Here is a 21,393-nt window from a genome sequence, read left to right as displayed (position 1 = left end):
CTTACAAGCCCTTTGATATGGTGTATCTGGTAAACAGAACATGTGCATTACAAGTTAATGGTTGGTCTCTGGCAGGAGTCGATGCCAGGTGCCGGGAGGGTGGCGTGGGCAGCAGATAGCACGGGCATTCAGGGAGAGCCGACTGGGTGTAGCGGTCACAGAGAGCTTCGTGGTCTAGGGGGACTTTGGGTGCGGCTTTGCAGGATGGGGGGACTAGGAAGTGGTTTAGAGCATCATCCCGGGCGGCAGCGAGGTACAAAGGTCTGGAAGGAGCCCACAGGGCAAGGCGTGCCCAGGTCAGGGCAAGGACCTCGGATGCCAGGCTCCGATGGGCCTCCGGGGCCAGCTGCCTGGGTTTCACTGTCGCTGTGCCATGGGCTGGTCTACCCTGTTTGAGCCTCATTTTCCTCGCCTATAAAACGGGGCTGATGACAGCCCTTACCCTGTGATTCGAGGCGCTAAAGGCACATAGTGTGCCCGAAACACATCAGCCATGTGTAGGTTAATTCTCCTGCCTCCTTCGTCCCCAGTCCTGTGGCAGGAGACTTTGTGTGACCACAGAGCCCCGTCTTAGGGCCCAGCGAGCCCCAGGTTGAAGCCCTTCCTCACGGCTGAATCTGGAGGCGGGCAGGGGGTGGTTCGATGGATGAAGGGGGGCAGGGGCCGGGGGTCCTGAGCCATTTACCCTCTCTGCCTCCTTTGATGACTTTGCAACTGTCTGCAACCCCTCTGTGCCTCCCAGAGTTCCAGCAGTGAGGAGGGGTGAGGGGGTGGCGGGGAGAGAAGGCTGGTAGGGCAGGCTTGACTTCTCAGGCATATGGCCCTTTCACAGCGGCTTTGTGGGGCGCCGACGGGTGGCCTGCCTGCCTTTTCCTCGCCGCGGCCCCAGCTGCTGTTTCCTCTTCGCTGACCTTGAGCCCTCGAGCCGGGCCTCCCCGGGCCCAGCTTCCTGAGGGCCTGTCTCCTTCGCTGGCCGTTCGTGCCTGCCAGCCCTTGTATCCGAGCCCGCTGCACCCCTCTCCTCTGCGGGCACCACCGGCATCTGGGACGGCCTCCCCTGGGGAAAGAGGGTGCGGGCGGTCTGTGGGCGTGCTGGGGTTTGTGCGGAGCGCTCGCCATAGGAGAACAAGGAAGGGAACAAGGGAGGGACCGCCGTTCACGCAGTCATTGGTTCATACACGCATTCCTTCCTTGCCTTTGTGTTTCGTGCCACGCAAACGTGCTTGCCTCTGGAGGGTACGGAGGTAGATGAAGTTCTCGTCGTTTGCAGACACCCGTGGTGACAGCCGCGATAGCGACAATAACAGCTCGCGTACATTGAGCGCTTACTGTATACCTGGCACCGTTTTAAACCCTTGTCTTGGGGCAAGTCAGGTAACCTTCACGCCCGACGCCTCTGTTCCTACTTTCCTCGCTTTACAGATGAGGAAACTGGCCCAGAGGAGGGGGCGTGGCCTTCCTCAGTTGATCCTTGGGACAAAGGCACCGTGTGGTATGTTTTGAGGCTCCCACGCGGGCAGCCGCACCAGCACCCTGAGAAGCAGAGGCGCACGGAGTTCTTATTCCTGGGGCTGGACGGGGAGATGGAGATTCCAAGGGGACACGTGACATGCTCAGGGTCACACAGCAGGTCAAGGCGTGAGTCTGGAGGGCCAGGCCCACCCCCACCCCACCCCCCGCCCCCGGGCCCCAGGCTCTCCGAATGAGAAGAGAGACCGGGCCTGGAGGTACAGCTGCTCAGACGGGTGCCCCTGCATCCCACCACTGTCGCATTTTAGCAATGACGAAAGTGAGGCTCCGATGTTCAACAACGCGCCCAGCACCTGTAGCTTGTTGGAGGCAGACCCCGAACGCAAGCTCAGGCCCACCCGACCTCCCAGCTTCTGTCCCGGCTGCCTGCCAGTGTCTGCCCGTGGCTGCCTGGCCACACTCTGTAAGATGGGACCCAGTTGGGGCTCCTGGATGGCTCAGTCGGTTGAGCGTCCGACTTTGGCCCAGGTCATGATCTCTCGGTTTGTGAGTTTGAGCCCCTCGTCGGGCTCTGTGCTAGCAGCTCGGAGCCTGGAGCCTGCTTCGGATTCTGTGTCTCCCTCTCTCTATCCCTCTCCCACTCATGCTCTCTCTCTGTGTCTCTCTCTCTCAAAAATGAATAAACATTAAAAAAAAAAAAGATGGGACCCAGTTGTTAGGCTTCCTTTAAGGTTCCGACCTAGTGAGCTCTGTTCTCTGCTCAACACCAAGCATTGCTTTTCCTGGCCTTACAGAAGGCTGGTGAGTAAACGACAGAAATAGCCCAGCAAAGAGATACAGGAAAACTGTGATTATTTTCAAGATTGTCTTCAAATCCCAGGAAGAGAGTTAAAGGGGATGGTGAGCTGAGACCCTCCTAAGTGTCTTTTTTTTTTTTTTTTTTTTTTGACGCTTTATTTACTTTTGAGACAGGGAAAGGCAGAGCATGAACAGGGGAGGGTCAGAGAGAGGGAGACACAGAATCTGAAACAGGCTCCAGGCTCTGAGCTGTCAGCACAGAGCCCGACACGGGGCTCGAACTCACGGACCGCGAGATCATGACCTGAGCCGAAGTCGGCCGCTTAACCGACTGAGCCACCCAGGCGCCCCCCTCCTAAGTGTCTTAAAATGTCCTGCCTTCTCCCCTCCCCTACTCCACAGCTGCTGTCCCCTTCCAGAACTCCCCATTTGCTTCATATGACGCCAACAGGTTAAAGAGACCGAGTTGGAAGGACCCTTGTGACGTCGTTAGTTTCAACCTCCTGCCTTAACAGGGACACCTTAGTTTTGAATTCTCTGCACCCAGATAGTTGCAGCCCTCCAGAAACCCTCCCTTCTCTCTCACATGTGACTTGTGCTTGGTTCACGGTTCCATGCAGAAAGAGTTGTGGTTGCATCATGAGAAAATGTGGCTCTGAATTCTGGCAGTTTAACTACACAGTACCGTTTCAAACAGTTACTATTTCCTTTTTCCTTGATAGGCCCCTTCTTAGCAGGGATGTAGGAAGAGTGCCCTCTAGTGCCTGAGAACAGTACCAGGCCGTTAGCAGAGAAGCGGTGATCAGAGAACACCCCACGGGGGCCCCACATTTTGTAATGCAAATTATATACCTGCAGTTTAAGTTAAAAAAAAAAAAAGCAGCCTGATGGGGTCGGATAGGGACGCTCCTGGAGAAAGAAAGGTTTTGTCAGGTTTAGGTGGTGAACCTAAACTCTCACTAATACAGTGAGAGTTGGGAGAGTGAAGTTGGGCCCGTTGACTCGTTGGCGAGAAATAGCGTAGGACGTGGAGTCAGATGGAAACCCCCCCACCTCTCCAGTGCCTCCCAGCACCCCCCACCACCACCGAGGGGGCCTCCCAGAAAGCAGGACTGAAGCGTGGACGGTTTTGCTGAGCCCCAGCAATGAGCGCACAGAGATGGCTGTGTCAGAGCCAGATGGCGGGGAGCGAGCTCGGAAGGCTTTCCAAGCTGATCAGAAAGGCCGAGGAGCAGTGAAAGCTAGCATTGGCTGAGCGCTGCTGTCCCTGACACGGTTTCCTGTGCCTTCGTATGCTCATTTATTTACTCGTTCGTTCATTCATGCAACAGATATTTGGGTGGCCACTTTGTGCCAAGCACTGGGTATTTATCACTGAACAAAAAAAGATGAAACCGCCCAGCCTCATGGAGCTCTAATTACGGCCAGGACAATGCGGGGAGGGCCATAAAATAGAAGAGTTAGCCTATCTAATTGTGATAGGTGTGGTGGAAAAATACAAAGCAAGGAAGGGGGGAGGGCGTCCCTAACATCATCCGTATTTTACGTGTGCAGAATCCACAGAATCTGGGCAAACTGCACCAGGAGCCTGTGCTCTTAAATAGCCCGCTCTACATTGGCCTGGTCACCTGCTCACTGCAGGGGGGGGGGGGGCATGGGGAGGGTGCTGCAAGCAGAGGGCACAGCCTATGCAAAGGCCTGTGGTTGCTGGAGTCCAGGGAATGAGGAAGAGGGCATACAGGGGCGGGGCAGGGTGGCTTCGGAGCCAACAGGGATTCTGATGGCCCCGGCCCTGGTGCTGGGCTGGTTGCATGGGAGGCGTTGCCGACAGAGGAAGAGGGTGTGGAGGAAGAGGGCCGGGCCTTCGATCCCGACACCTGGGCGGCAGTGCTGGATGGGCACCTAAGACAAGTTGGGGCACTCGTGGTGGACGGGAGGGGCTCACTTCCGGGGAGCTTTCACGCGGGGTCCGAGCGAGCCCTGCCCCTCGGCCCAGCCGGGTTGCCCGGCCCTTGTGTGCGGCCGGGCTCCCGCAGACGTTCCCAGCCTCACGCACCGCACGGCACGCCGGTTACAGCTGAGCGGTTCTGCGGAGGGGCCGGGAGGGCTCCCACCATGGCCCTGGCTCGCCGGGCCCCCAGCTGAGCTGTAAATGACTTTTCCATTTTCCGAGACCTGCGCCCAGGCCTGTTTGGTATTCAGCGACGCCGGGCCCACACTCACCAGCTCTCGGCTCTGCCCGAATTACTTGATTAAAACGCATATCAACTATTATGTGATTCGTTTCTCTGCCGCAGCTCGAGCCGGGCCTATGTTAAAACTGTAATAAAGGCTGAGTTTGGAGGCAGCGGGGGGGGGGGGGGGGGGCGAAGGAGCAGGGGTGGGAGGGCGTCTCTGGGTCGGGGGAGGGGGTCGGGGGGAGCTGAGAGAAGGACCCCCGACCTCAAGGCCACTGCTGGCTTCCTCGAATCTAGATGACAGGGACCTGCAGACGGTCAGCTCCCCTCCTGCCTCCTGAGAAAGTCGGTAGGTGTAGCGGTTGTGACCATCTCATTTCCCGTCTTTTCCTCTGGCAGAAGGGACAGCAGGGAATGTTTGGGGGTGAGGGCAGAGAGCAAGCCGCGTTGGCTTTCGCGCCCAGAAATGGAATTCTCCATCGCCTGGGAGTTCTCTGTTGCAAAGCTGGCTCTCGCTAGGCTGTGAGTCCCGAGTCCTGGGTTTTCTTCGCAGCCTCCCTTCCACGGTTATTGGGAGAGTCTGGAGTGGGGACAGTGACAGAGCTTGGAAACCGTAGGGTGTGGCACACGCGCGTAGGGTGGTGACCGCTGCCGTGTGTCGGGGGCCAAAGGAACTTTGTAATTGTACTGCCAGGCCCTGTTCGTCTAAGACGCCCTTATTGAGCACCTGCTGTGTCCCAGGCGTAGGCTCTGCTCCGTGCAGGGATCTCCCAGTCCAGTCGGACCGAGAGACCCATAGACAGGCAGGTTGGGTGTCCCCCGATGAGCTTTGAGAGCCCGAGAGTGGGCGTGCAGACCGGCCTGGACATGAATTGCGTTGCGCTGGGTAAGCAGGAGCGAGCCCAGTGGAAGGGGGTGTGGTGTTCCAGGTAGAGGAAGCTCACGGTCAAAGTCAAAGGCATGGAGGTCTGAGACAGCCCCGGCTTGGCCGTTTAAGGGTGCCAAGAGCTGGCCAGGGAACCTCGTGGAGTGACAGGGTGGGCCTGAGCACATGGGCAGGGCTGACAGTGGGGGGATTGGGGGGGGAGCCTCACTGGCCTTGCTGAGGCTTCCGGAGTCATCCGCTGTGGGAGATGGCAAGCTTGGAAGGAGAGGCAGAGGCTGAAGGAGAAGCCGTGGAAGATGCTCCCCGGTGACTCTCTACCCACGTCCATCCACCTCGCCTAGGCTGGCCTCTGTCCTGAGCGGACCTCAGTCCTGCCCACCCTTAAGCTTTGACAAACCAGATGGCTCCTGTCACCCTTCCTGTCCCTCATTCATTCTGTTCTCAGGGGGCTCTGAGGCTCTTTCAAGTCCTGTCGCTGTCTTGTGTTCTGTGCCTGTCCTGGCCCCAGTTCCTACGGAAGCAGGGTTTCCTTCAGTAGACTGGGAAATCCCCAGAATGGGGATGGTACCTCCTCCATCAGATTGGGAACTTCCTAAAACAGAGGCTGTTTTTCCCCCAGAAGATTGGGAGGTGGGGCTGTTTCTTCCCTGCTCAGGATTGGACTCCCCACGTCCCTGAGCAGAAACCAGGAACCCAGAGAGAAGGCCCGTCGCCATATCCCTCTGTCTTGGGGCTATCCCCACACCTGTACGGGCTCTGTCCCACCCCCTTCGGGACCTTTCCATCTCACAGCTGTGTGGGGGGAGGGCAGGAGCTGCTGCTGGCCAGGAGGCTGCCCCCCCACCCCCACCCCAAATCCAGCCTGTGTCTAATGAATGTGCTTCACGTCCACTCTGCCCACGTGGCCCCCTTCCCGGTGCCCCTCTGGGTTATGCAGTGCATTTCGGGATTGAATCCCTGGGACTGGATGTATTTGGCTCTGAGCCCCAGCTGTGCTGGGGAAGGCGCCCCAGGATGCCTACTGTGCCCCCACAGCCTCCTCTCAGTGACGGGAAGCTGGGCAGCCGGGAAAGGAGAGAGGAAGGGGTTAGATCTGACCCCAGGTCTCTGCCTTTAGGGATGAGTAATGAAGGGAGGGCTTCCCTGCCACTGGTTCCCTTGTCCTGTGGCGTCACGATCAAAGGCAACCTGGTAGTGACCAATCAAAAGCATAGACGACTGCCCAATGGCCAAGAGAGCAGGATGGAAGGGAGGGGACCTGGGGCAGAGGAGCGTTGCTCAAGACCGGATGACGTCCCAGCTGTGGATGGAGCCCCATGACAACGTTGCTCATCGTGCACTTTGCCGTGCCAGGCTTTTGTACGTGCTCTTCCCGCAGCCTGGGATGCCTGTCCCCTCACCTAACATCTAAGAGGCCATATGCGGTGTTTGGGGGAAGGAGGGTGTCCCTTGTGGGCGAGGCCTACCCCTATTCGGATAACAGACGTTTAAAGCAGTTGAGCAAGGACGGCGTGGGGGCAGGCAACAGGAGAGCAGGAGGCCGGTGTGCCCCTTTCCTGAGAGACTCTGGGCAGGTCACGCTGCTTCTCGGTGACTCAGTTTCCCCCATCTGCAGTGGGCTCACATGATCTCTGAGGCTCTTCCTGCCTGACTGCGGCTGAACGCCGTGAGCACAGTGTCCGCAGCCCGGGCGCAGCACTGTCGCTCCGGTGACCGCGTGGACGACGAACCATGAAGTGCTTCCAGAAATTCCCAAAATGGGATGCTAGGCGAGGGGGAGGGAGAACTGAAGGCAAAAGAGGAAAGAGAGAGAAAGCAGGAGTGGGAGGAAGGTCACACTGACCGCCTACTTCCTCTTTCCCTCTCCCTTCCTTGGTCTCCTCTTCTCCCGGCCCTCCTCTGTGCTCCCCGTAGTCCCCCAGGGTCCACGGAGGGTGCAGCTCCAGAGCCCCGGCCAGGCCACTCCTTGCTGGCATTCCCTCTGCTGGACCAAGATGGGTAAGAGGCACAGGACTGATGGAGTCGGGAAGCCAATTCAGTCCCCAGGGTGTCTTCAGCTCAGAGGCCAAGGAGCTCGACCAAGCCCTTCCTGCAACCTCTCTAGCCTGGACCTGGGGTAGGCAGATTGCTGGCCTGATGGCCCCGTCCAGGGATGAGAAGTAAGCTGGCCGCAGACTCCTGGGCTCTCTCTGCACAGGAAGCAAAGGCTTTTTCTCCATCCCCAGGCTCCTGGGTGGAAATCAGTGGGGACTCTCAGGTAGGGGCCATGGTCACAACCAAGGTCATCAGGTAAGGTCTCTTCCAGCCTGAAGGGTTACTCAGAGATCCTGAAGCAACCCAGGAAGGGCCTGTGTACACAAGTCACATAGTCCAAACGCTTCATGTTATAAATGGGGGAAACTGAAGCCCAAGGAGGGAAGGTAGCCTTCTTAGGGTCACGGTTCTGGGCGTTTAGGGGCAGAACCAGGTATGGAATCTAAGCTTCCTGACTGCCAGCCCTAAGCACGTGCATTTGCTCTGTCTCCCTCCCTCCCTTTCTCCTGGCCCTCCTCCTTTCGTTTTTGCTGTATTTTCCTTGAAAACAATAGCATTGCTGCTTAAATGGTCATTATTTTATTTATTTATTTATTTATTTATTTATTTATTTATTTATTTAGATTTTATTTATTTTTGAGAGAGACAGAGACAGAATGCGAATGGGTTAGGGGCAGAGAGAGGGAGCCACAGAATCCGAAGCAGGCTCCAGGCTCCGAGCCGTCAGCCCAGAGCCCGACGAGGGGCTCGAACTCACGAGCTGTGAGATAATGACCTGAGCCGAAGTCGGACGCTCCACCGATGGAGCCACTCGGGCGCCCCTAAATGGTCATCATTTTAAAAATACTAACTATAAACAAGTGTAAAGAAAAAAAAACAGACAAACAAACAAAAGCTCTGTCACCCTGAAGGTTAACGTTTGTTAATCTTTTGAGCACGGTGTTCCGGAATGTGTCATGCGTGCTTTTTCCGAAAGCGGGATCCGTCTTTGCGCGCCGGTTGGTGCCTCGCCTTTTTCTTAGAGTCAGGTGTATGGAGGTATCGCTAACGCGCAGCCAACTTCTCCCATTTTGGAGAATATCGTTTTCTAGGAATTTCAGCAAAGGTATTTCGTCACGAAACTACCCTGAGTCTTTGGTCATAGACATCCTTCTCTGTCAGTGGAACTAACCTAAATACCCAACGGTAGGGGATTAAAAAAAAAAAAAAAAAATTTAGTTGTGCCAGGAAGTGTTTAACCAATCCCCTCGGGTTGGGCACGGAGGTTGCTTCCCCCGCTTCACCGTGATGAGCAGAGCTGCGGGGAACATACTTGCCCTCGTGCTCAGGAGGGGTCTGGCTGTCCGCGCGGCAGGGGTCGGAAGGCGGGCACGTGGCGCTACTCCGTCTCCCTAGGCCCTCACCCTCTCCCTCCCTCTCGCCTGCCTGCAGGGAACCGGCTGGACGAGGGCTCGGACGTGGAGTCGGAACCCGACCTCCCTCTGAAGCGCAAGCAGCGTCGAAGTCGGACCACATTCACGGCCGAGCAGCTCGAAGAGCTGGAGAAGGCCTTCGAGAGGACTCACTACCCGGACATCTACACCCGCGAGGAGCTGGCGCAGAGGACCAAGCTGACGGAGGCGCGTGTCCAGGTGAGGCGGCGCCTCGGGTGTTGGCGGGCATATCGAAGAGGCGGGAACGGAGGGGGTTGGAGGTGTGGCCGGGGTCCCAGGGTTTAGGGGGCCCCCAGGGGGTTCTGCAGCAGGTGGTCCGGGGACCTTGTAGACGAGGAATGCCCCTGGCGCTTGATGCAGACTAAGCAGGCAGCAAGCGTCGGTTGACCGGCTGGGCCAGCGGTGGGCAGCCCTGGGCGGCCAGGAGCTGCAGGGAGGTCCTGCTGGAGAGCAGTCATCCCTTCCGAGATGAGCCAGAGGACAGGGCTCAGGAAGCACAAAAGTCTCCAAATCTCCGATGAGGGGAGGAAGTGATTAGGAGGAAATTTTCTGAAGGGCCCGGCTTCTTAGGACAGGTAATGAGTTTCCCATCACAGGAAGCATGTGAGCACACTGGGCAGGCTTGTTCCTGATGGGTTGGAAGCATCAGAGGAAGGATGGGCAGACCTCGGATGCCCCCATCCACACCCTCAAGGGGGTGGGTCCTCATCGGCGGGGCTGGGGGGAAGGGAGGGCGGCGAAAGCAGCACCTGCCTGGGCTCACAGGCCCTCACCTGCCACCTGGCCCCAGCGGGGGAGGGAATGGCCTCCTCTCCCCAGGTCGGGGAGGAAGTGAGAGAGGGTCATGATGGCTAGCTCCTGGGGGAATGCGTTCCCGGCCTGTCTTCCTCATAAACGGGGGAGGCGGGTCTGCGGGAGGGGCCACCCCAGACTGCTCACTGGGCACTTCCAGCGGGGACCCCGGCTTTGCTAGGCGCCCACCTTGCCCCAGCCCTCCTCACGCGTGGCCCGGCGGAACGTCAGGCCACCTTGTCAGGCAGGTCACCTCCAGGCAGGCCGCAGGTGCAGAAGCAACAGGCCTAGAGAAGCGGCAGAGCTCGGCTGGGGCTGAGCTGGGCCGGAACTCGGGCCTGGCAGGTACCAAAGCCAAGGTCTTTCCATGCGGAAGGAAGAAGCTGCCTCAGAGCCGGGGACCTGAAAGCCGTGGCAACTGGCACTTAAATGCTCCAGGAACCGGTGTACCTCCCTCCGCCCTCCCCACCCCCACTGCTGGAGCGGGGTGTCCTTGGCTGCCTTTGAGGGAGACCCCGAGGGGAAGGGGGCAGGCGGCAGCAGCCAGCTTGTCTCATTCTCTCCCCTCCTCTCCAGGGTGATATCTGAGCCTGGCCTGGGCTCCGGGCCTCCCTCCCCCCCGCTCTGATCGTCCTGCAGCTGTTCTCCTGGGCACATTCCTGGGTGCTTTCTCATTCCCACGTCTGGCGGCCGCGGCTGCTTCCCATCACCTTGAAGCCTGACCGCTCCTTGTAAAATTTCCTGGCTGTCAGGGCAGTGCTTTTATTGGCCCAGGGGACCCAGAAACAGGTGTCACTCAAGGTCCAAGGAGGGAGGGGGGCTGGGAACAGGGGGAGCAGCCAGAGGCCAGGCAGACCCACAGTGTGGGGGCCCAGGCAGCCTCCTGCACATGCTGACTCCTGTAACATCCTGTGGGCTCCTCCAGGGCGGTGAGGGTGCCCAACCTTGGCCTGAGAACTTAGCGTGATCCCAGCAGAGGAGGGATCGATTATACGTTGGGCTTTTAACAAATGACCAAAGCTGACCAAAGACATCAAGACCAGGATGATAGAACATTTGGCCCAGAGAAGCGATTTGGAGGACGGGGCTGCTCTAAGAGGCCCGGAGGGTGGGACCAGGGCCAGTCGGGGAACGTCCCCAGGCCTACATAAAGGTCTGCAGGGACTGGGAACCACAGGCCTAGGTTTCCCTTGGTCTCTGTATCACCTTCAATAGATCTGTTTCCTTTCTTGAGACTTAGTTTCTCATCTATAAGTAAAGGAATGGAACTAAATGGTCACTGCGGCTCCTTAAAGTTCTAGGATCGCACTTATTTTTTTTTTCATTTTCTTTTGATGTTTTGTTAATTTTTGAGAGAGAGCGAGAGAGACGGGGTGCAGGTGGGAGGAGCAGAGACAGAGGGAGACACAGATTCCGAAGCAGGCTCCAGGCTCCGAGCTGTCAGCACGCGGGGCTTGAACTCACGAACCGTGAGGTCGTGACTTGAGCCGAAGTCGGACCGTTGACCGACTGAGCCACCCAGGCGCCCCTAGGAATTTTGTTTATTGACAATCAGAGCTGCCTTGTGAGGTGATGAGATCCCCATTCCTGGAAGTGTGTAAGGCAAAATACAGTGTGCCATCAACCAGAAACCCTAGTTTCTGCTAGGGTTCCTGCCGTGGACGGTAGGGCAGAGACCTCCAAGCCTCCCGAGCAATGGATCTGAGGTCTCGGGTGTCAGATTCTAAAAGTCTGTGATGCTGGGATTCCGCAGTCCTGAGACGTCTCGTGTCAGTGGCCCGGGGAGATGGTGAAGGGGTCCCGAGTGGGCTCAGAGCCAGACGCTGAGGTGTGAATCCCAGCCCCAGCACTTACACCTGCAGCCTCAGTTTCCTTATCTGCAAAGTGGAGGGGACAGGAAGAGTCTACCCTGTTCTAAGGACAAATGCTTACCTGTGGTTTTTTAACCACACGCTCCGCATTAGGAGGTGCCTGGCACACAGGAGCTCCAGAAGTAGGGTACATTCTTAGTAAAACTCCACCTGCTCTTTCCAATCCTGGCCACCCTGGAAACCCCCAGTTTGTTCAGCTGGCACTCATTTATTGAGCACCTACTCTGTGCCGACGCTGTAGCGGGCCCCGGGGAGTCAGCAGACAGAAACCGCTGTCACGGAGCTGACACGCGCATGAACAAGGACACAGGTAAACGTGTCAGGCGGGGTTCCAGTAACTCAAATGCGTTGCCTCCCTCTGGCTCTGCTCCAGCCCTGCTTTTGAAGCCTGCAGGGTGATACTTGGCATCCCTAGTGTCCGGGGGAGACACCGTGTCTCAGCTGGCGGAAAGCCACCAGGAAGGGTGGGAGAGGGGGCATCAGGCAGGAGGACGCGTGCCTGGGGACCAGTAACCTTTCTCTGGAGGAGCCTTCACTCCTGAATAGCGAGGGGCCAAGCCTGACCTTGTATCCGTCTTCCTCGGAGGTGGACAGATCCGCTGTGTCCCAAGTACCGAGATCTCTGAGCCTGTGTGTTTCCCCCAGAAGCAGAAGCCTCCCTGAGAGGAATCCCATTTGAGAAGCAGTGGAGGGACTCATCACTAATTAACAACTTGGACTGGACCTTTCCCTCACAGTAGATAACGCTTATGGGACACTTCTCATTTGCGGGGCACGATGCTCAGTGTTCCACATACACGGTCACTGTCATCCTCCCCATGACCTTAGGAGGCAGGTATGATCAGTCTCTCCATTTCCAGGTGAGAAAACCTGAGGGAAGAAATTTCCTAGACAGTTAATCAGCAGTGCCGGGACTTGAACCCAAGTCTGCCCGTCATGTTCTTTTCTTCTGTGCTCCGTGGAGAGAAGGACCAGATGGAATGTTCAGCCCCGTAAACAGCTGCTTCCTATGGCATCGTGTTCCCAGTGCTGGGTGTTGTGGGAAGGATCAAAAGTGGATAATAAAACTCAGCGTCTGCTTTCAAAGAACTCAGCCCTGATCAGGGGTTCTGGTGCAGGGGTGTGTCTGTGTGTGGGGGGGGGGGTGAGGGCGGAGGGGGTGATGGGGCTTACCCCTGTCCCTCCTGGAGCCTCCAGGCCCCCCTCTGTGAATGGGCAGCTTACACTGGATGCCAGCTAAGAGCTCGGCCATCAGAGAATCCCCACCAGAATGATGGTTGTAGATGTTGTTCTAAGCGCTTGGCCTGTGTTAAGTCACTTGAGGTCCCGGGAGGCAGTGGTTCTCTGCCTTGTCTGTTGTGTGCCCGGGGCACAGGGCAGCTTGAGGGCTAGGACAGTCCCGTCCATCTCTCTATCCTTCACATCTCGCTTGGCATAGAGCACAGTCCCAGTAAAGGTTCGTGATGAGAAGGAGGGAAATAAGGAAGGAGGGAAAGAGAAGGAAAGGATAGGGAAGGACGGAAGGGGAAGAACTTTTCCAACTCTCTTTGGTATTCTTTTTTTTTTTTTAATTTTTAACGTTTCTTTATTTTTGAGACGGAGAGAGACAGAGCATGAACGGGGGAGGGTCAGAGAGAGGGAGACACAGAATCGGAAGCAGGCTCCAGGCTCTGAGCTGTCAGCACAGAGCCCGACGTGGGGCTCGAACTCACGAACCTCGAGATCATGACCTGAGCTGAAGTCCGCCGCCCAACCGACTGAGCCACCCAGGCACCCCTCTCTTTGGTATTCTTTATCCGAGGGAAGGATGACCCACAGGCAGCTGCGATGTGCCAATCAGGAATGGCGTGTCCCACACCTGCGTCATTCTCTATCTGACTTCAAGGTTTTTGCTACATATATGTATCATCCGAATCACTATTTGTTTTTATTTTATTTATTTTATTTTTTTCATCTTTATTTATTTTTGAGAGAGAGACAGAATGTGAGCAGGAGAGGAGCTGAGGGGAGGGAAACACAGAATCAGAAGCAGGCTCGAGGCCCTGAGCTGTCAGCACAGAGCCCGACGCGGGGCTCGAACCCACGAACCGCGAGATCATGACCTGAGCGGAAGTCGGACGCTTAACTGACTGAGCCACCCCGGCGCCCCCAAATCAATATATTTTAAAATAAAAGTGTCTCTCACTGTCACATAAGCAGGCAGCTGGAAACACACATCAGGGAAGACTAAACAACATTGATGGGGGACTTGCTGGAAAACATCAGCTGCGGAAGCGCTTTTCTTTGTGTTCAAGAGGAAGCTCAGCACGGGTGTCAGTGAGGCACCGAGGATAAGTTAGCACCAAGCCCGGACCTTGTCTTCCACACGCCCAGAAGGCCCGGAGGAGGAGTGGAGGGGCTCAGGGTTACTGAATGTCTGTGTCACTGCCATGTGGGATGTCCCTCCCTTGTAGAAGGAGGAAACGTTGAATGGGAACAAAAATGTGCCCCACGCCCTCTCCCAGAAGCAGGGAGCGAGGAAACACTGCCCATTCCCCACCAGTTCAGAAGCCCCTCGGTCAGGACGCCCCTGGGGAAGCCCTCCGTGCCCTGGGGAGTGGGGAGAAGCGGGGGCCGCAATTTCATTCCAGAGCCAGTTGTTGCTCCTGACCGGACTGCCTCGTCTCCTTGCTCTGTGCACCCTAAACGAGTCAGAGCCGGCTGCGCTGTTCGTCCAGCTCAGAAAGCTAAACGCGGCTTCTCTCCTCCAGAAGGATCTGGAAGACAAAAGACACCAGGGGCACAGAAGCACCCCTCCACTCAGCGGAGGCTGGACAGGTGGGGGGAGGGTCTTAAGTGATCCTGTGCTGCTGAAGGTTGGAGGGGACCCCACCAGGAGGGGCTCCCATCTGAGCTTTGTCGCATCGGTCCTGGCAAAGATAACACCAGAGCAAGCTCTGTATTTCCTTGTTCTCTCGTTCATCCGTTCCTTCCTTCCTTCCTTCCTTCATTCATTCAACAAGTATTCCGTGTAGATGCAGGAGTTGGCTGCGGGAAGAGGTCTGGCTTAGAGGGAACGGCATATGCAAAGCCCATATGCTTTCCCATAAGCCTTTTCCTCCTTTTCTGGACCAGAGCTCGTTGCAAAATCCAGACAAGTGACTCCTAGAAAGTCAGACTGATTGAAGTTTGAACCTCAGATTCGTTTCAGCTATAGCTGTGTGGCCTCGGGCAAGTTCTTTGACCTCTGTGAGCCTCAGTTTCCCCTTCTGTGAAATGGGAATAGGAGTACACGTCTCCTGGGTCTACTGGGCCGACGTGAGGCACCAGCATGGGGTGGGGGGGGGGCCTGGCGCAGAGGGTGGGAGGGAGCGTGTGTTAAGACAAGGATGGTCGCCCCCCGAGCAGCTGCGGTGGAGAGAACGTTGCACGGAGTCGCCCAGACGTGGCTGTGTCTCCGACCCGCCCCGTTACGTGGACAGGTCACTCACTACCTCTGCCCCTCAGTTTGCTCATCCGTAAAATGGGGAGAACAATAATAATCCCATAATAATCCCTTCGCTGGGTGGTGGTGAGGCCACGATGGGCTCACACCCACGCAAGTGCGCTGCACTCCGTCCCCGGCCACGGGAAGGCGGGGATTGGACGCGGGCTGGACACAGGGTGACGGCTCGGGGACCAGTGGTAGCCGTGCCTCAGCTCTCCGCCAGGAGCCAGGCTGAGGGATCCCCGCTCTCTGCTCTCCACCCGCCCAGGTCTGGTTCAGTAATCGCCGCGCCCGTTGGCGGAAGCAGGCAGGAGCCAACCAGCTGGCAGCGTTCAACCACCTTCTGCCAGGGGGCTTCCCGCCCACCGGCATGCCCACGCTGCCCCCCTACCAGCTGCCGGACTCCACCTACCCCACCACCACCATCTCCCAAGGTGAGCGCACGAGATTGTCCTGGCACCTCAGCCGCGCCCTGCCCCCCATTCCTCCCTTCCTTAACTTAGAAGGAACAATAAGGGCTATTTATTTCTCTAACGTTTATTTATCGTCGAGAACAAGCACAAGCAGGGGAGGGACAGGGAGGGAGGGGGACGCAGGATCTGAAGCGGGCTCCCCGAGCTGTCAGCACAGAGCCCGACGCGGGGCTCGAACTCACGGACCGTGAGATCATGACCTGAGCCGAAGTCGGATGCTCAGCCGACCGAGCCACCCAGCCGCCCCCAAGGGCCATTTTCTTTTTAATGGCCATTTGTCTGTTTGCACGTGGACAGACGATTACCACGGGAACAGTGAGTTCCTGCCTTTGAACTTCTTGGTTTTGCCAACAGGCCACAGAGCATCCAGGTGAGGGTTAACAGGTAGCCTTCCCGCACACGTTCAGAATGGAGCTTCTCAAACCGTGAAGTCACATGCGTCTGCTGCGGTCTTATTAAAACGCAGAAGTGACAGACAAGGCTACTATCCCTCCCTGGACCCCTCCCTCCATCCTGTCTTCCCCCTCCTCTCTCCACCCCCCCCCCGCCCCGGGGCACACATTGGGAGCCCCACTACCCGACATCTGACTCATGACGCCCCTGGGGCTCCCTCTTAAAGGGCCGGCAGGCTGGAGTTCTGGAAACTGAGGAGAGAGGCAGGGGATCCTCCCTATGATTCTTTTTCTCCCCTCCCTATAATTCTTGATGAGAAATTGACGATGATGGTCTCATCCCCCGGAAGGCTGCGTGGAGGGGCCCTGACAGAGCAGAACAGCAGCCCAGCAGCCAGGAAGAGAAATGGCAGCTCGGACCCTGGCCCCATCACTCAGTGGCCTTTTCGCCTTGCACGAGTGCCCGGCCCCTCCGAGCCTCGGTTTCCTCATCTGTAAAATGGGAATCCTGTGCCCGCTTCACACCCTTAGACAGTATTTGCAGAAGCACCTGGCCGGTGGTCGGTGCCCCCAAAATGCTGTCGGGACAGGCCTGGGTAGATTAAGAGAGTCCCCAGTGAGGTCTGACTTTCAGTCTAGAAGACTTTGATTGAGCACCGTGTGCCAAACGCTGTGCTGTGTGGCCGGTGCAGATGCCTGGAGGTTGTCTGGAACGTCGGTTAGCTGTCAGTCGAGCCTTGGCTAGTCCCCGGCGTCCTGTCCAGAAGCCAGCTGGTCCCATCCTGAGTAGCGAGGGGAGGTCCCCTCCGTCCGCTGGATGGCGACGAGGAGGAAGAGGCTCGTGGCTCGCCTTCCACGCGGACGGTTCTTTCCCTGCCCTGGGACGCCCGCCATCTGGGCCGGGGCCACTGGCTCAGGCCCTCTCCTGGGTCTCTCCGCAGACGGGGGCAGCACCGTGCACCGGCCCCAGCCCCTCCCGCCGTCCACCATGCACCAGGGGGGGCTGGCCGCCGCGGCCGCCGACACCGGTTCTGCCTACGGAGCCCGCCACAGCTTCTCCAGCTACTCAGACAGCTTCATGAACCCGGCGGCGTCCTCCAACCACATGAACCCCGTCAGCAACGGCCTGTCTCCCCAGGTAGGTGGCCTCACCAGTCTGGTCCCTGGGAAGCCGCGGGCTCCAGGGCACCGAGAGAGAGAGAGAGAGAGAGAGAGAGTTAAAGTGGGAAGCCGGGATGCCCCCCGCCACCCTTGCTGGTCAGGACCCTGGGATCCTTTGCCTGGGCTTTATCTGCCCAGGTGACCCTGCGGGCAGGTACGGAAAATGGGTTTCCCTGCTCCTGGCCACCAGAAACAAAAAGCTGTTCCTGGCCCCCCAGAGCTTGTGAGTCCGGCCCCCCGCCCACCTCATGGCTGTTCGGTTCACGAAAGTCAGGCATTTTCAGGCAGCGTGTTGGCAGAAGCCTTGTACCGTTTCCTGTGGGATGCTGACTGTGGTTTTGGGGCTTGGTTCTCGAACCAGGAGTCCTTCCTGGATTCCATCCTGTGCTCCACCCATCTCTTGCCTTTCCCCAGGCGTGACCACCGAATGAGAGGCAGGACCGCCTCCTGTTGGTAGAGAGAAACGCGGCTGGGGTTCTAGACTGGGGGCTCTGCTCCCATTGGGTCTTGGAGCTCGTTCCTTCGTGTGTGATCGGTTGTTGGCTGCGTCACTCGTTGCCGGGGCTGTTGGAAGTCGTTGGGGCCACCCTGCGATCCAGTGCACAAGGCATCGCTGAGGCTGATGGTGCTGGCTGGTGGTTTGGGGAGCAGGACGCGGGGATGCTGGCAGTCCTGGTGGCTTTGAGGAGCTGATGGGCTCCCTTCTGTAGCCACAGCGGGTTCTCAAATATCCACGGAGGAAAGGCGGAAATCCAAGGCTGGTTTTGCCCTGCCTCCCACCTTCTGAGTGTGACGCAAGCTTTCCTGAACGGCTCTGGTTCGGTAGGAAGGGTGAAGGCAGGAAGAGGGTTACACCCCAGCTCCGCGGCTCAGGGCGTCGGGGAAGTTAGCATCTCTGAGCCCCGCTTTAGCCCGCGTTGATCTAAAAAGTGATTAAACCGGGTGCTGCTAACCTCCTAAGAAGGGTGTTGTTGGTGCTCAGCTTGCTAACTGGCCGAAACCTTAGCGCAGAGGCTGGCACAACATAGGGGCCGAATAAACGTTAGTCCTCGTGTCAACCCCCCGCCCCCCACAATTGCCAGGACGATACAATCAGTATGAGAACCCTGTTACTTGAAGAAAAAAGGGGGCCAAAGGGAAGGTCCACTACAGCCCCCAGGCCACGTCCATCTAGCTTCCTGCTGTTGTCAATAAAGCTTTATTGGAACATAGCCACGCCTGCGTCTTTACAGATGTCTGGTTGCTTTGGGGCTGTAACGCCAGAGCTGAGAAGTTTCAAAACAGATCACGTGGCCCACAAAGTGAAAAATATTTGCTACGTGGCCCTTATAGGGAAAAAAAAAAAAAAATTGCCAACCCCTGGTCTAAAACCTTCCCGAGGTTTTAATTTTCTGCATGGTTTTGGGTCCGTCGCCGTGTGCCTCCATTAAGTGAGTGTGGTGGAGAGCTAAGTGCATTTTAGTCTCCTCATTTACTTATGGGTAAGATCCCTTCCCCTCTCTGTGCCTCGATTTTCCCCATCCGTGAAATGGGGATGGTACTAAGCCTCTGTCTGGTAGGGTTGTTGAGGATGGGATGAGCTGACGTGCACCAAGTCTTCCCCAGTCCGGGGCAGAGTTGAGCGAGCCACTGAATGCAGAGCTCCTAACAGTGATGCCCGAGGTCCTCTTGGGGCCCACATTAGGGGCCGGGGCGATGCAGCCCGCAGACCAGAATGCTTTCCCGGTGGAAGCTCGTGGGCCTCTTTGGCGCTCAAGGCCATGACTTCCATGCCATTAGTGCGGAGGACGAAGCGGCTGAGCTGACCTTCCAGAGTCAAGAGGCAGACGGGATCCCAGAGCTGGCTGGGCGGCCGTGGCTGCAGAGACCCGAGGTCTGAGGATGTGGTCCAGGCCTGGCCCCGCGGTATGAAACAGTCTGGAGGAGCCTCGCTTGGAAATCTGAAGAGGGATGTTGAGATTATGCAGGCCAGTCTTCTCGATTCATCTCAACAGGGCCCGGGAGGCGTTGGCCGGGCCAGGGCCCGGAGTCCGGGGCTGACCACTGCTCCTTGCGGCCCACGGGGCTGAAGTTTCTCCCCAAAGTGGCAGTTTTGTCACAGGGCAGACGAGAGACGAGCAAATAGGGGGCGCTTGGCTTCTGGAGCACGATTCAGCGATGAGAGGGATACAGAGCAAGGATGTTTCATGCACCGTTTGGGCCCAGAGACCAGCCTCGGGGAGGGAGCGAAGACGAGAAAAAAAACCCAGCCATTACTGTAAGCAGCCAGTAGCCCACCCTTCTCCCTGCCCGAGCTGGACGCTCACCTCTCCTCCCAGAGACCCTCGGGAGGCTTTCCTCCACTCCTCAGGCGGAGAGGCTGTCAGGATGTGATGGATTGGGCTGACTCCGGAGACTTGCCCAGAGGTTCCCACCAAAGGTGTGAAGACAGATGGAGGGTCTGACAGGGGCAGAGGGGACCAGGAGGTGAACAGCTGCTGGCAGGGGAGAGGGGGCCGTGCGCAGGGTGGGTGGGAGGGCAGTCCGGGTGCGCTTCTGTCCGTGTGAGCTGCCGGGGTTAAGCTTTGAACACGTCCTGCGGAAGGGGACAGCCAGGGGGGGTGTCTGGGTCTGTACCAAAGCTGCTGGTATTTGTGACTCCCCGTAAGCTCCCTCCGCCCTCTGGGCAGGCCAACCACACACCTCTGTGGTCTTGGGAGGGGTGGGGGGGGTACACGCCCCACCAGGACAGACCCGCTTCCCAGGCCCTGCCTCCCCACCGGCAGGGAGGTTCTCCGGAGCTCCCCTGGGTGAGAGGGATGGGATGGGGTCTCTCTGGGCTGGGGACGTCACCCCTCACCCGAGACTGCAGGTCCTTACCACGCCCCCCCCCAGTAGCCTTGGCCTTTGTTCTCACAAAAGCCCAAGGTGATTATTGTGTTGTGGGGGTGGGGGTGAAGTTGGGGCTCTGCGGAGCACCTGCTCCTTGCACTGGTCAGTTTGCTGCTGGCTGGAGAAGTGCCCCCTCCCGGGGCCTGAGCCGGGTCCTTGTCTCCGAGCCATCCCGGGAAGGGGGGCTTGTCAAGGCTCAGAGACTCCACGGAGAGACTGCCTAGCCGAAATCCCCTGGGAAATCCATCTATGCAGATGGCTCTCAGGCTAACAGATACTTACAGAGGGCCTACTACGTGCCAGGCACCATTCTAGGCACTGCGGATGAATCAGTGAGCGTCAAGGATGTCACCGTGCGGAGGTGACAGTGTAACAGGACAGACAGACAATACATAATAGAACGGCAGGCCATGCGGTGTATCTGATATGCTGTTGACAAGGGCAGCTTAACTTGCCAGCCCCTGTGACTCAGACTCTGTCCTGAGAGTTTCTTATATGGTAAATACTTGGTAGCAAAGCCAGGCTTCAGCCCTCATCTCTAGAGCCTGAGAACGTAACTAACACTGCCCTCTGCCTCAGAGATGCCCTCTCTCTCTCTCTCTCTCTCTCTCTTTTATTTTTTTGGAGATTGGCTGGCAGTAAAAAAAAAAATCCTGTCCCCTTTAGCTCCGCAGAGGGGAAAGCTCATTCAGCCCATGTCATGGATGAGAAAACTGAGGCCAGGACCTCAGGTTAGGGGCCAGTGGGCAGAGTTGAGTCACACGGGCAGAGGCCTCCTGAGAGGTTTAGACAATAATGAGCCCAGCGCCTCAGCCATGTGCAAAGCTCAGCTTTGCAAGATCGGGGGCTCAGCACTCGGTAAGATACCCCCAGCTTTGTGCACGGGGTCCCCGTGAAGAGGTACCAGGAAAACAAATACAGTTTGACCCTTCGACCATGTGAGGATTAGGGGTGCTGAGCCCCCCCCACCCCACAATTGAAAACTCACATATAACTTTTGACTCCCCCTAAAATGTTACTAACAGCCTACTTCCTGTTGATCCAAAGCCTTACTGAGGACATACGCAGTCCATTAACTGCTTATTTTATACGTTCTGTTTCTTCGACCCTGTGTCCTTACAATAAAGCAAGCTAGAGGAAAGGAAACGTTATGAAGAAAAGCCTACGGAAGAGAAAATACACTTGCAGTGCTGTGCTATATTTATTGAAAACCTCCATGTATAACTGGACCCACGCCGTTCAAACCTGTGCTCTTCAAGGGTCAGTGTACTGCCCGTGCGATCTCGTCCCTGATGGCTTGTTGGGGACTTGTTGCAGACCCTCCCGCCCAGCCCGCTCTCGCCCCTTTAGCCCAGGCTGAGGTCCTTGGACACAGCTCTTAGAAAACAACTCAGGACAGCTTAGGACAAGAGGAACCTTTCGTGGTTATGAATTACAGTGAGTAATCTGATGCCCGCCGTGGCTAGGAATCGCACACAGGGCACGCTGGGAGGCAGGGGTAGTGGGCAGGGAGATAAAGGGGACACCTATGTGTAGGTCCCTTAGGATGCCTGCCCTTATAGGATGCCT

General features: G+C 57.3%; 1 protein-coding gene across 3 annotated transcripts in view; it reads left to right on the top strand.

The window, feature by feature from the left end:
- PAX7 (paired box 7) overlaps nucleotides 1-21,393 on the top strand; it is a 101,691-nt gene that overhangs the window by 43,560 nt on the left and 36,738 nt on the right. For all 3 annotated transcript variants that reach the window (XM_053898904.1, XM_053898903.1, XM_053898905.1), the window contains exons 5-7: nucleotides 8,797-8,996; nucleotides 15,196-15,361; nucleotides 16,734-16,930. In XM_053898904.1, the coding sequence (XP_053754879.1) occupies nucleotides 8,797-8,996; nucleotides 15,196-15,361; nucleotides 16,734-16,930 (563 nt within the window). The remainder of the gene's footprint in view (nucleotides 1-8,796; nucleotides 8,997-15,195; nucleotides 15,362-16,733; nucleotides 16,931-21,393) is intronic.

This window comes from Panthera pardus, unplaced genomic scaffold (genome assembly GCF_024362965.1).
Source record: "Panthera pardus isolate Hobbes unplaced genomic scaffold, ASM2436296v1 HiC_scaffold_11, whole genome shotgun sequence".
In the NCBI taxonomy this organism is placed as follows: domain Eukaryota; kingdom Metazoa; phylum Chordata; class Mammalia; order Carnivora; family Felidae; genus Panthera; species Panthera pardus.
This window is presented reverse-complemented; position numbering and strand designations above follow the sequence as displayed.